At 32.7% G+C, this 15,139-nt stretch overlaps 1 protein-coding gene across 1 annotated transcript; it reads left to right on the top strand.

Moving 5' to 3' along the window:
• The first annotated feature begins 1,429 nt into the window (after positions 1-1,429).
• On the top strand, positions 1,430-13,231 carry LOC140445354 (uncharacterized). The gene is made up of 3 exons (XM_072537329.1): positions 1,430-1,590; positions 5,646-5,751; positions 12,994-13,231. Exons 1-3 carry the CDS (start codon positions 1,496-1,498, stop codon positions 13,144-13,146), a joined length of 354 nt encoding a protein of 117 aa, XP_072393430.1. The 5' UTR covers positions 1,430-1,495; the 3' UTR covers positions 13,147-13,231.
• Positions 13,232-15,139: the final 1,908 nt, after the last annotated feature.

The raw sequence follows: 15,139 nt of genomic DNA, 5'->3' as shown, positions 1-15,139 counted from the left end.
TTAGTTTGTTTACTATTAATATTGGCTATGAGTACGTGTGCTTGGTTGTATAGTAATTTCCAGCCACTAGTCTGTCAAAAAGTAAATAACTTCACAAAAAAAACTAATTATTAAATTGAATAGACAATACGGACTGGGAATAGCGTACCGACTATACATATGTAAGATATAGGTAAGAGAGAAACAGAAGATATCTTTTCTCTCTCTTTCTCTCTCGAGAATAAAAATGTTCCTTTTGTAAATATATATAATATTTATTAATATTATTATTATTTTTCCATTCTGTTCAGATTTGTCTTGAGCCTCGTTAGGCATGTTAAATTATAAATTAAAACTTGTAAATATCTTAAGAAAGTTTAAATGTGTACTTGTGTGTGTATCTGTCAATGTCAGACAAATTCACAGTTGTAGTACGAAACAATATTTTTATTTTATTAATATTATTATCGTGGTGAATTAAACATACGCGTAAGTAATTTATGTATATTGTCATTTTTAAATACTTATGAATATTGCATTTTAATTTGTATTGTATTATTATATTGAATTACGTTGCAGTGTATTGTATTGTATTTTTATATTAATAACAAAATAAACAATGAATTTTACTACAGAGTAAGTGTAAAATATTATTTTTGCTTTCAACTTCTTTTATACTTATGCGAAAAGAAAAATATGCATTTTCATAAAAATATTGATTCAATCCGTCATTTACTATAGGTACTACTATTACAGGTCAAATGTTGTGTATATACTATACTATATTAACTATAGTACATATTACATATGTAATGATTGTGCAGATTGACTTTCATATAAATTTGTAACGGCGAACGCGTGTACCGAAGTATAACTTCTACCGGCAGTCCCACGGGACTGCCACACCCGTTGCTTCGAGTTGTTTCAGAGTTAACTATTTTCTCTCACTTAAAAAAACTTTCTTGGCATATTTCAGATGCCCCTGAGGACGCACTGAGAGCAAAAGTACTTGGACAAGATTTAATAAAAAACTGAACTCGATATCTGCCTTTTGTTTTTAGAGTTTATATATTCGAGCATTCAACCATATATTTTTTAATTTTTTTCTACGGCGTAGAGAATCTTGGTAAATCGATGTTTTCCGTTTGCCGCCCTACGTGGTGAGGGGGTTTAGGGGAAAGCCCGGGAGTATGACTAGCAAAAATTTTGCATCCTTTTTGGGGTCTAAAAATTGACATACTCAACAAAATTTAGTTTGTTCGTAAGATTTTTAAAGATTAAATCTCTGACGATGGTACTATCAGTTGATATTGTACAAATAATAAGTATTTATATATGCTAAAATAATGTAGTGCTATTTGAAATCCAGGACAATAGTTGTATGAAAAAAATAATCTATTGATTACTAAACTATGTTATCATTAAGTATCTTTTGAGATTATATAAAACCTAAGAGAGATTAACAAAAACTATTAGTTTACTGCTAAAAATATAGAGTTTTCCCCTTTGGTAAAAAATGTATAAAATAGTTTTTATTTTAGGTCTTGTGTGTTGTCTTGTAGCACATATTCAATGTGAGGATACGACAGAATGTCTAGATACTTTACATCCGTAAGTAATACTAAAGTCATTCTTCTGTGTTAGCCTAATTATGGCCTTATTAAATTAAATTTAAATGAATTAGAAACAAAATGTATATCTGTCTACCGCTGACGTTTACTTTTTGGAACCGTTTCGGTAGATCCCTTGTACTTTCTATTTGGTATTACAAAAATTTTTTAAAAATATGACAAATTATGTTCGATGTGATTTCTTTGATATATTTTACATTAGTGTATGCATTTTTTTAATAATATTTTTCTTAATTATTAGTTATCAAACACATTACAAATTACATGTCAAAATATCCTAAATAATAAAATATTTTTAAAATGTTTATAAAATAATTATGAAAGATTAGAGATCAGATATACAAAATATGAAAAAACAGAATAAACCAAAAAAATTAATTTCTTTTATTATGAAAAGCTACAACACACAAACTTTGGCAAAATTCATCATCAGTGGCATTACAGCTCGTTATGAGCCAAAGCCTTCTTCAGAATAATCTTCCATTTGCCCCTGTCTTTGGCAACTCTTCTCCATGCTTTAACTCCGATGGATTTAAGATCATCTTCTATGTTATCTTGATACCTAAGTTTTGGTCTTCCTCTGGCTCGTCTTCCCACTGGTCCTCTTCGGTCGAAAATTTTTTTGATCGTTGCATCTTCATCTCGCCTAATTACATGTCCTACCCATCGAAGGCGTGCTTATTTAATATATTTTATAACGTCAGGTTCCCCAAAACTTCTTCTTTTTAACAAGCCATACACCAAAGTGCGTAGGCGACTATCTCATTACTAGAATTCTGTTCTTGGCAGCGTGACACAGCTCGCCTGTATTGTGTATTCCTGTCCATTCTTTAATATTCCTTAACCAGGATAATTGTTTGCGGCCGGCTCCTCTCCTACCTTCGATCTTCCCGTGTAGGATTAACTGTGGTATTTCATATTTTGCTTCTCTCAATATGTGCCCAAGGTAACCAATCTTGCGTTTTTTAATTAATTTAAAGAGTTCTCTTTCCACGCCAAAACTTCTATATAACTCAAAGTTGTAGCGCCTACGCCACAAACCCTGTTCTTGGATTCCTCCATATTTTTCTTAGAATTTTTTTTTTTTCGAAACGTTTAAGCAATTCTTGGTCGTTCTGTGTAAGTGACCACGTTTCAGACCCATATGTTAACAATGGCCTTATTAGTGTTTTATATATGGTAACTTTAATTTCTCTGGGTAGTTTAGGGGCCATATTCTTCCTCAAGCCATAATAGCACTTATTGGCAAGCACTATTCTTCTTTTAATTTCTTCGCTGACATTGTTGTTTTTGGTCAGCAGCGAGCTAAGGTAGACGAAGGTGTCCACACCTTCCAGTTCCAGATCAATATTAGATGGCAATATGGCAATATTAGAATTCAGATAAAACGTTACGTTGCTCATGCTTTACAAAAAGTAGCTCTACAATTATCACACATTGATATCTTACAAACATTACTTACCTTCTTAGTCCTTTACCACTTTTTCGTGGATAGAGCCTACATCTTTTTCGTTTTCAGTTCACATCATTATGCACTTTTTCATTGATCGTCGGGTTCGTCAGTATTCCAATTATGTTTATTTGCAATTCTCTTGGATTCTATTCGAATGTCGAGTTGTTTGCCGAGTAACTTTAAAAATCCTGCCCGTCGTATTTTGTTTGCTTCTGGATAGTTTTAGTCATTATATATATATATACATATATATATATATATTTATATATATATATATATATATATATATATATATATATATATATATATTAACGACTTAGTAAGCGCCTAGCTCTTCACAAAAGTAACTGTAAACATAAACCCCTAGCAACTAGTTTGAGCATTCATGTCAATGAGAATGACCATCGTGTCCTATATATGATGAGGCTATAATTCTAGATAGAGCTGAAAAAGAAGCTCATCGTAAAATCTTAGAGATGCGTTATATTAATAATTGTTCTAAATCACTGAAACACAAAAAAGATGTTGATAACTTAAGTTACATCTATACTTATGTTTTACAACAAAATTCACTAAAAATAAAAAAGTACCACCCTCTTATATTAGATTTTCATAATACTGTCCCTCCACACTTTCACTGTAACGTACTGTTGTTATTTTCTGTCTGTTGTGACTCAGTTTATTGCCTGCAACTCATGTGTATTAAATTCAATTTAACCCACAAGACTATATATTTATATTTATATATATATATATATATATATATATATATATATATATATATATATATATATATATATATATATATATAAGTTAACTCCAGCGATATCGATGATGGAATAAAACAACCCAATAGCACATTGCACATTTTTTATTTAGGGCATCTACGCTTCCTTTGGTTTTATTTTAAAATATAATAATATTATGTTGTCCAGTTTCAATATCACTGGATTTTTGTTGATGGACAATAAGTAAAGCATTCCTTTTCTTTACTACATAAGACATAATTGTAATATTTTTAGAAAAACTGTAAGTAAAACTTCCTACTTCTTTCTTCTTTGTCACAACTCATTTGCAAGTTCAATAGAGGAGAACCACTTATCTGCAGTGATATTCCTATTTGTATTTATAATAAGTTGAATAATTTTATCACGGATTGTGTTAGTACAGCCAAACACCTTCCTTCATCTGTTATTAATTTACTGTCGCTACCTTTCTTGGTATAAATATATCCATTGAAAAAATAATGAGTATGGGCAATTAACGCAGGAACATAATCATTTGGAAAGAAAAGAAACAAACACTAAAATATCAAAAAAGAAAACCCCGTGGTTTAGTAAGGAAGTGAGGACAAAATGTGAAGAAAAGAATAAGCCTGTTTACAATATAGAACACAAAAAACACTACAGGCATACAACAACTATAAACGAATTATAAATGAAACGAATACTTTAGTTATATAATAAAAAGGGAACACTGGCAGATTCTCTCAAAACATATGGGACAAGACTTCCATAGAACGGAAAGAAATATGGAAAATGATCAAAGGACAAAGAAAAAATTTCTCAAAAAAAAGACAGAATTCCTCAAGAATGGAGATCAAGCACCCTAATACATCTCTTTAAAAAAGGAGACAAATCGGACCCTAAAAATTACAGAGAAATTAAATTATTAAACACTACACTAAAATTAACAACTAAAGTAATATAATCCCACATAAACGATGGGACGACAACTTACTGGAGGCAAATTGACAAAGAGACAGATTCATGTCTACATAAAAAGAAAAAGAAGAATTTCAGCTAGAATTTTATTATTAATTAGAAACTGCCATATTAATAAAAGAAATATACTTTTGCTTAACTGTTTGGCATCACCACAAAGTCCTGATAAATGCAAAATTATGTTATTTTTCTCTGTTCTGGTCCTATATACAAAAGGTTGTGGGGACCACTTAAATTTATTTTTGCCATAATAACTCCGTCCATTTTCAACTTACTTACCACTTTCAGAATCGGATTTGTCATACAAGTCACTACTAGCTGCCTTACTATCATATTCCAGTACCGTATGTGTATCATGTTCAATTTTAATGTCAGTTCAAGAGTTACCTGATTCTTCCATAAACTTCTACCCCGAATACGTAGCGTGGAATGCTGGCTATGAACTACTAATATAATATTCCCAAGCTATTTGAGAGGGAGATAAATAAATTATTATTATTGAAGTTATCTCACAACTTTTTTTGAAAAAATCACATTCCTCTCAAAACATGTCCGCCCTGGTCTACTATATTAGTATGAAATCTGAGGGCATCGCTAGTGATAAGTACGATACATAAATCAATAAATATTTAGTTTTGATCTGAAATCTTGTTTTATAATATCTGTTGGTATCTTTATGGATTGCATTATTTTAACCCTTCACATCTCTTAATACTTAGTCAAGTCACCAGGTTTTATATCCTGTGTCCGTTTTGGCCTATAAATGCTTAAGTAATGCAGTTATATTGCAATATTATTTTTGAATTTAATTATTTATCTAGCAAGCAACATTTTAATATTTTCAAATTTATTTTTCAGAGGATACCTGCGATATGACGAAATAATCACAAAAGATTTTTTTGAACCGATTCATGTACGCTATCCTCTCAGTGGTTTCTTTAATTCGAAGATTACATGTATAGTGGTATGTATTGTACAACAAATTATTACTGCATTCTTTTAAAAGTCTTCTAACAATTACCTTATACCTTATATATAATATATAGTGAGAGTCACTATAGAACGTGATTCTGAAGGTGCAACACCTATTGGGAAAATATTGAATAATTTTAATATTGACAAAAATAATTTAAAAGTGTTTCGTTTGGGAAGATATGTGGGAAGAAAGAGTAGGCCGCTCAAAGTTGTTCTTAATTCAAAAAAAGATGCCAAATTTGTCTTAAGAATAAACAATAAATTTCTATTCCAAGCACCAGAATATTTGGTGATCAAACGAAGGCTCAACAGGACTATTTTAAAGCGATTAAAAATAAAATAAAAACTTTGATTAATAACGGTGATACTGCCAAAACTATTGAATATATAAATAATAAACCAACTATCGTTTCGAAATCCATCCAAAAAAACACTTTGTAAACCCTAATATACCTTTCAACTCCAGTATAATTTATCTCAATGCCAAAAGCATAGTAAAAAATAGAGACCAAGTCCAAGAATCCATAACTTGCTATAACGCCAAAATAATTTTCTTGAGTGAAACTAGAACGACATCAGATATTGAAGATATTGAAGTGAAGCTTGAAAATTATTGTCATTTCGTTGTGACTTAACGAGTAGATACACTGGAAGTGTTATGCTATACATCAACAAACATTATAATTTTTCAAATTTTAAAACATTTCAATTGCGTAATAATTATTGGTGTAAAGTAATAAAAATTGATGTTAAATCCAGTATTTACTTGGTGGGGTGCTTATACCATTCACCATCCAGTTCTAATGCTCAATGTATTGAAGATTTGGAAGAAATATGTAATGTATCATTTACTACAAACTACCGTTGTGTGTTAGTTGGTGATTTTAATATTGACTGGTTGGCTAGTAATTTCTATGGTGAAAAAATTAAAAAACTGGTTTCGGCTTATGGGATAAAACAATACATTAGTGATCATACCCGTATTACTGACACTAGTAAAACTTTGGTAGATTATTTACTTAATGGTAATATATCCAAGTTTAGAAATTTTAGTAATCAAAACTTAGATAAAATCAAAACTAATCTTATCATGTGTCACTTTAATTTAAATTCTGTTGATGTTAATATCATTTACCAGGAAATTTTGAAAAATTGTGAAAATGTCATCAATGGCATAATACCAATTATTGTAACATGCCAGTTTTAATCAAAATTACCTTGGTTTGATTATGAAGTGTTTAAACAAATTAAACAACGTGATAGGGCTTATAAAGATTATAAAAAAATGTATTGACGTCATTGAAAAACAACATAAATGGCAGATTTTTAAGAGACTTAGAAATAAGGTAGTAAATATGTTAAAGCTAAAAAAAGAGCGGTTCTTTTTTAAGAAAATAGACAGGTATAGAAACAATCCAAAATAATGTGGAAAACTTTAAAAAAATTCATCAATGATAAACCTAAAACGGTTAACAAACAGCGTAGAAATAGCTAGCAGTTTTAATGAGTATTTTGTTGAAAGCATTGAAAGTATTGTTCAAAGTATTGATAATTCTGAAACATGGTGTAATGTAAATTGTAATCTATATTTAAAGTTTGGAAAATTTGAAAAGCTCTTGCAGGATTTGCGAAAAATTGTTGGCAATTTAGATAATAAATTCTCACTACTTGAAACGTTAATTTGCAGAATGGTAAAGGAAGTTAAACCATTAAGCACATTATGTTAAATTTAATTAATACATCTCTTACTAAGGGTAGAATTCCAGATGTATTAAAAATAAGTACTATCAACCCTCTTCAAAAAATACCCAACACTATCAAAGCTGAAGAATTCCGACCAATCAATGCTTTACCTCCTATAGAGAAAATATTAGAAATTGCTGTTTATGAACAATTATTAGAACATGTAACAAAAACTAAAATTTTAATTAATAATCAATCAGAATTTCGAAAACAATTCAGCTTGTGAATCAGCGTTACAGTTACATTATGTCACATAAAGAATAATTTAGATAAAGATAAGTACGTAGTCGGTGTATTTCTTGATTTAAAAAGAGCTTTTGAGACCATTGACAGGACAATAATGATTTCTAAACTTAAACAGAGAGTCACTTCGAGTACGTCCATAAAAAAAATCAAAAAAAAATGTTAAATACTCTAAATTGGTTCTCTGTTGAAAATATACGGTTTTATTTCACCATGATTTTGGTCTTCAAAATAGTAAATGGCTTATCACCTGAATATTTCCGAGAATTCATTTCTTTCAACAAAAGTATTCATTCTTATAATACCCGAGGTTTAGATGACATATATTTACCTAGAACTATGTATAAAAGCACGATGAATTCGCTCTTTTTAAAAAACTTCCTTAGATTTAATCAGTTACCTACATCTGTTAAAAAAATAGCCTCAATAATTTTAAAATGTTACTTAAACCGTATATCAGAAATTTATAGTGTTCTTTCTTTATATTGTATATATATTAGGTTTTTTATTTAAATAAAGATCTATCTATCTATCTACTCTTTAACATATACTTTAAGGAAAGAAAATACTTCTAATTATATGGGTTATACTTCCAATTTCTGAACGCGTACCTTACGCAGCTCACGGATCTTAATGAAATCAGAACTGGCTGCTTGAGATTTCATTGTTTGTAAGGGCCTGAGGATTTCCGCTTCTGTTAAAGCATGGCTGATTAGTAGCGGTTCCTTCTGATCGGAAATTGGTTCATCGTCTGTCGGCGATCTTGATGAAAAGATCGTCCAATATTCCCCTTTCTACAGCTTTGATGTCAGGATATACATCGTTGCCAAGGAGAGGCTTGTCATCTATGATTGTCCGAGCCAGAGCGGATCTATTGGTATGGTATCGAGTTTGGGTCAAACGGTATCGTTGAGTTCTTTGATGGCGTCTATTTTTGATAGCCGGGGCGTTAGAAGCTTTCGAATTCTGGTGTTGTTTTGTTTTGGCTGCTGTTTTCGCTTCCCGGTACTCGCAATGGCAAACTCTGTGGCGATATACTCAATTAAAAATAGACCTAACGTCCTCACGATGTCGCTCAGCATTCGTGAATTGAGTGTACCTAAATAGCTGTTGTTCTGCATCCGACCATCTGTTTTTGCGTTGAAGTAATCATTCATGTAAGAGGCAATCGTCTCACGGTTTCACAACGGAACGGGCTCATCAACTTCGAGGTTCAGCACATCAGCGGACAGTGAAATGTCGCTTCGCTTACCGGCGTTGTTAAGCCCGGGGACGAGAGGGTGTCCGATTCACCCTTAGCCGGTGCCCTCACCGGCGAGGGTTCTCCTTCCGAAAAGGCATAGTTAGCAAAAGTCTCGGTGTTAGAAGGTCCAGCGACGGGACTCGGAGACCGATTCCGACGTCGCTCTTCCTCCCTGAGACTTTCGAGGAATTCCTTGTAGTCCGGTTTGGCTAGAGCGCGCCGGATCTGTTTCTTCATATTCTCCGGAAAAATTTCCATTAAATACTGAAGGATAAACCGGCCGTCGTAGCGGAATTCCTCCTGCTCCATCCGGATGAGATTCTCGTCGGTAAATCGCACCAGCCAACCGGGATTCTCGTACCTCCTCTAGAGATCCCCGTTGTACTCATCAGGATGAGCACGGCGCATGTGTTGGCATACTCCAGCAAAAGACTTCAATACGCGTTCACAAATGCCGCAGACGTTGTTGTCATCTTGTCTGGGTCCTCGGCAGCGTAGCCTCCGTATGTGAGTATCCATACCGGCCTGCGTGGAAAAGATTGTACCACAGACGCAGATGACCATCTCGCACGATGGTTTGTAGAGTAACTGGATGAGTAGAAAATAAAAACTTATTCACCACTTAGATATTTGAGACCTACGTTGCTCTAAAAACTAAGGCTTTCGGAAATCTGGAAGGGTGTGCAGCCTTATAGGAGTTTGAAAAATCCAAATGGTTAGTAACTACACTGACCGGCCAAAGCTCGAATATGGCGTACACTACCAATCGGATACACCCTGTACAATTAGCAATCACTATTCGTTAAATCAGAGTACGCGCTTTAAAAAGTGCTCGTATTTCTGATCCAACTAATATGGATTCCCAGCTCTACCAACGAGGAGGTTTGTACTAGGATAGTTTCTTGTGGTAAGGATGAAACATGACGTTCACCCAAATGCAAATAAAACCGAAGGTCGCTCGAAGAGGTTTGGAATACTCTGTCGCACACACTTCAGCCAATTACGTCTGGCGAACGACGGGCAAAGCAAAACCAAAATTGCAGAGCCTAATAATTAAGGCTTTTAAAATGTAGTTATTTCGTCGAATCCTGAAGATATCCTATACCAACTACGTTACTAACCAGGACGTTTTATTAAGAATGCAAAAGGGAAAGAGTTGCTAACCACAAGCGAATATCACGTCAAAATCGAATATCTCGGTCACGTCATGAGGAACAGCGAAAGATATGTGTTGCTGCAATTAGTTCTACAAGGAAAAGTAAAAGGAAAACAAGGACCAGGAAGGCGAAGGATTTCCTGGCTAAAAATCTATGTACGTGGTTCAACACCCTAACATCCGAAACCGATAGGCACTATAAGAAGAAGAAGAAAATTAAAAATTTTTATTTAACATTTGTCTATCCTAAATAAGGAACATTTATCGAAGCTTTGCACGAAACTGAAAAAGGTATTCTACTAAATGGTTGCCGGCTAAACAACATCAGATATGCAGATGACACTATAGTATTTGCTGACAACTTAGAAGACTTACAAGTTCTTATGAACAAAATCACGTATTACAGTCAACAATATAAACTCAATGGAAACGTTAAGAAGACAAGGCTTATGGTAATTAGCAAGAAAAGGATAACAGAAAGTCAACTCTACGTCAACTAATCCCATGTAGAAAGAGTGAGAGACTACAACTACCTCGGCACCATAATAAACGAGGAATGGACCAACATCCAGGAAATGGGAGCACCCATCGGAAAAGCTAGATCCACCTTCAATCGGATGGGGACCTTCTTCAATAGTCACAATCTCTCTCTTGATACAAAAGTAAGAATGCTGCGATGCTACGTCTTCTCTGTCCTTTTTTATGGTGTCTAATCGTGGATCTTGAACGGAGATATATGCAGAACCGACAGGTACTGACCACCATCAAATCTCTAAAGTTACAGTTCTTTGTACATATTATGCGAAATAAATAAAGATATGCTCTCCTTCGAGCTATCCTGCAAGATAAAATATTTGGAAAACGAGGTCCAGGAAGAAGAAGAACATCTTGGTTAAAGAACCTTAGAATCTGGTTCAATACAACATCTGTGCAGCTTTTCTGCGCTGCTGCAGATAAGATAAAGATTGCCATGATGATTGCTAACATTCGTAATGGATAGGCACATCAAGAAGAAGAAGAAATAAGAACTCGGGTTCCGCTTCAGCTTTTGGTAATTACCTTTGATCCTAAAAGCCTTGTTAAATGGGTGGTATAATTTATTTACTGTGCTTCTGAGATACTGTGATTACGGATTACTTTATTAATAGTAAAATATATACTCACAGATTTTGTTTCTTCAATGCATATTGAACTAATACTGTATGTTGGCGTAGTGTAAGAAATTTGATGATTGTATATACTCTTTAAATGTTATAATTTGTCAGGATCGATCAAATAAAGTGTACGCTTATTCGATATCGGCGCGGGATTCCATTCTGTGGAAATGACGTTCTTCTTCTTCTTCTTCTTTCTCCCTATAAGTAATTCTGATTGTTTATTGGCGGATTAATACCCCTATGGAAGGTTGTTACTCCATCTTTTGCGCGGTCCTCCGATATTACTTCTGTCGATTGGTGACTTACCTCTTGCTATCTTGACGTCAGGGATCTCCTCCTTTCTGCCTTTGTAGTTATTCCATTCTATTTTTCTATTTTATGTCCATTTATTTATACACTGTACGTTACATTTTCTTCTAATGTCTTTACTTCTCTTTCGATCTCTCACTCTTCCCAGTACTCTCATCTCTGTAGTTTTCAGTAGACTTTGCGTTGTGGCTGTGCCGGGTCTTGTTTCTGTGGCATATGTCATTATTGGTCTTTCACTGGCTTTATAAATTGTTGACTTCGTCTCAATGTTAATCATTGTCTGTTTCGCCATATAGTGTTATAAAGGCATCCTGCCAGTCTATTTGCTTTTTGTACTTGATTTCTCACTTCTTTGTCCATGTCTCCATAGCAAGACAGTGTAATTCCTAGGTATTTTATTTCCATTATTTGCTCAATGCAGATGCCATTAATTTCTATTTTACATCTGGTTGGGTCTTTGTTGGCTACTATTGTTTTAGTTTTCTGAGATGAGATTGTCATATTAAATTCTTTTGCACTTATGTTAGATCTGTGGACCAGTCTTTGCAGATACATTGGTGTGATATATTATTCAATGTTGCTTGCTTAAACCCCAAAATAATTGTATCCATTCATTCTGGAATTTTGAAACGGGTTTGTTTGTTGTTATCAATCAAAAATGTATAGCAGTATTTACCTAATTTTGATATATATATATATATATATATATATATATATATATATATATATATATATATATATATATATATATATATATATATATATATATATATATCGAGAAAAGGAGCACGACCGTCAATCCAATATAAACAAAGGAAAACTCGAAGAGTGGTGGGTCTTTTGCTGTGCTAAGTTGAGTTAATTTGTAAACTGTATTCAGTTCCAATTAATTGTCTATACAACATAATATTTAATGTCCATTATCATAAGCTTCTTTACACATTTTATATCTTTGACTGCTACATATCTTTTTAAGGTAACCCACTTTGGTTTTTCATATTGCTTTTTTTAGATGAACTGATGATGCTTCTTGATTAAGAAGCGAAAAGTCTTCAAAAAATAGATGAAATAGCCACCTTCTTTGTCTTTTATTTTTATTTATCCACTTTGACCGAAAAACCCACCACTCTTTGAGTGTTCCTTAGTTTATGTATATATATATATATATATATATATATATATATATATATATATATATGATGTCCAAATATTAAAACAACATAATAATATTACTTAACGCTCCTTATAAACTCGTAAATTAAATTTAAAAGAAATTGTAAATAAAAATTGAAAGAACTAAGGCCTCACACACATTGACTTAATCCGTGCATTTATTTAATTTCGGGAATACATTATTGTTTGTTTTTTTTTCTGTTTCAGGTAACGGACCTTAACAAAGGCAGTAGCCAACCAAAAATTACTCAAGGAGTTGGATTTGAGTATGTAGAAATTGATATTACTCCTGGTTTGCTAGAAAAATTACACTACGAAATTCAAATTTACACCCAACTAGGACCTCCTACATCCGTTTAAGTTAATTAAAAAAAAATGTTACAACGATATGACCAATAATATTCACTTAATATGATATTTATCGAAATACACAAAAACAGTTTAACATGCTTTTTAATTTCCCTCTCTTTGTAGTCCTTTGAATATGTTTTTCTAAAATAAATTTTTATTTTCTCTTGCTAGTTACTGTTCAGTTTAATTTCAATTCAGCTTTTTTACCGTAAGGAATAAATAGGGGAATACAATTTTGTATGTAAGAAGATCTAACCATTAAGAGTACCTATTATTTACATCATTCCTCCAATTAACTATGATTTTCTTCAAGACTATCCAAAAACTGACCGAAGAATTATTCAATACATATTTAAGCAAGATATAAAAAAGTGTAAACCTACTTCTTTTTCTTCTAGTGCCGTCTCCACTAATGCAGGTTGGCTATAACCATTGCAAATTCGTCTCTATCTTCTGCTTTTCCTAAGAGCGTCTGTGTGTTTAACCCGGTCCAGTCGCCAATGTTTTTCAGCCAGGATATTTATTGTCATCTACCAGGACCCCTTTTTCCTTCGATTTTACCCTTCAGAATTAGCTGCAACAACTCGTACTTATCATTTCTAAGTATGTGCCCCAATTATGCTGCCTTTCGCTTTTTAATGGTGGTCAAAAGTTTTCTGTCTCTTCCCATTGTGTGCAACACCGTTTCGTTTAATACTATCCATGACGAAGATATTACACCTTCCTTCGCGACTAACAATGCTGATCCTGATGTCTTAAGTGGGAACCCAGTCTCGAATACTCCTATAAACAAATATTTTTCATTACCATATTTCAGAGATATCACTCCGGGGTTAACAAGGATTCTGAAAAGTGTTGAAAATAGCTTTGGCAATAATAATAACAACATTAAACTTAATGTGACTTGTAGAGCAGCCCTAACAATTAATAATCTTTATTCTAAGATAAAAGATAAGACTCCCATAGATAGGCTTAGTAATATTGTCTACTACATTCCATGTCTCTCTTGCAACAATTCCTACATCGGTTAAACATCTCAATTATTGAAATCACGTATTACACTACACAAAAGTGATTCTCGACTTCACCCTGACCGTTGTGCATTAGCCAAACATGTCCATTCCACTGGTCATCTCATGGACTATACTAACACCACAATTCTCCACCGTGAGAACAATAAATCTAATCGTTAAGAGTGACATCAAGAATCTAAGCGATATATACCACTTGTTACTTAAATCAGATACCAAGAACAATACTATATCACAGATAACTAACTTGACTGATATATCCATTAACAACTAACATACCTTTATAATTAATTTTCATTAACAAAAAAAAAAATATATATATATATATATATATATATATATATATATATATATATATATATATATAACATTCCCTTGCTTTTCTTAGATACATCTCAATAAGATGCAATAATACATGAACAATATATTATAATTAAATAAAGTAAATCAAAATAATATTTCCCTATACTGGGATTTAAATTCATTCGTTTTTTACCAATGAACCTTAACGACATAAAGATTCATAAGAACAATGAAGTTGTCAGCGCTTGCGTTCTGGCTAAAACAGAACCTCACTTTTAAACTATCTAAAAATCAAAAATTTAGTTATTGCCGACAATTCAAAGAATTACCTCCTTTTAAATGTAGTTACATTGGGTTTTTCGATTAACCTTGGGTAAGCCTTTACGTGTCAAGTTCAAAGCTACCATACATTTCAAACCTTAAAAAAAACTTTTTTTGCACATAGTAACAAAAAACACCACTATGTTACTAGCTAAGTTTTTTAATATTCTAACTCTACAATTCTAAGTTACGGTAAGATCAATAATGTTTTAATAGATAATATATGGTAGCTAATTATAATTTATTCTCTTTCAGCCCTGAAGAAGCCAAATTAATTCTCTTTGGCGAAAACGTTCGGCGAAACAATTGATACACATTAGAGTCTTTCTTGCAGATTTCCTCAATAT

This window comes from Diabrotica undecimpunctata, chromosome 7, assembly GCF_040954645.1.
Source record: "Diabrotica undecimpunctata isolate CICGRU chromosome 7, icDiaUnde3, whole genome shotgun sequence".
Classification (NCBI taxonomy): domain Eukaryota; kingdom Metazoa; phylum Arthropoda; class Insecta; order Coleoptera; family Chrysomelidae; genus Diabrotica; species Diabrotica undecimpunctata.
This window is presented reverse-complemented; position numbering and strand designations above follow the sequence as displayed.

What these genes read in the sequence shown, in the direction of transcription:
- LOC140445354 (XM_072537329.1), top strand. Translation starts at nt 1,496, where the DNA reads ATGTATAAAATAGTTTTTATTTTAGGTCTTGTGTGTTGTCTTGTAGCA. An exon ending in TGTCTAGATACTTTACATCC is followed by an intron (nt 1,591 to 5,645) that starts GTAAGTAATACT and finishes TTTATTTTTCAG; the next exon opens with AGGATACCTGCGATATGACG. An exon ending in CGAAGATTACATGTATAGTG is followed by an intron (nt 5,752 to 12,993) that starts GTATGTATTGTA and finishes TTTCTGTTTCAG; the next exon opens with GTAACGGACCTTAACAAAGG.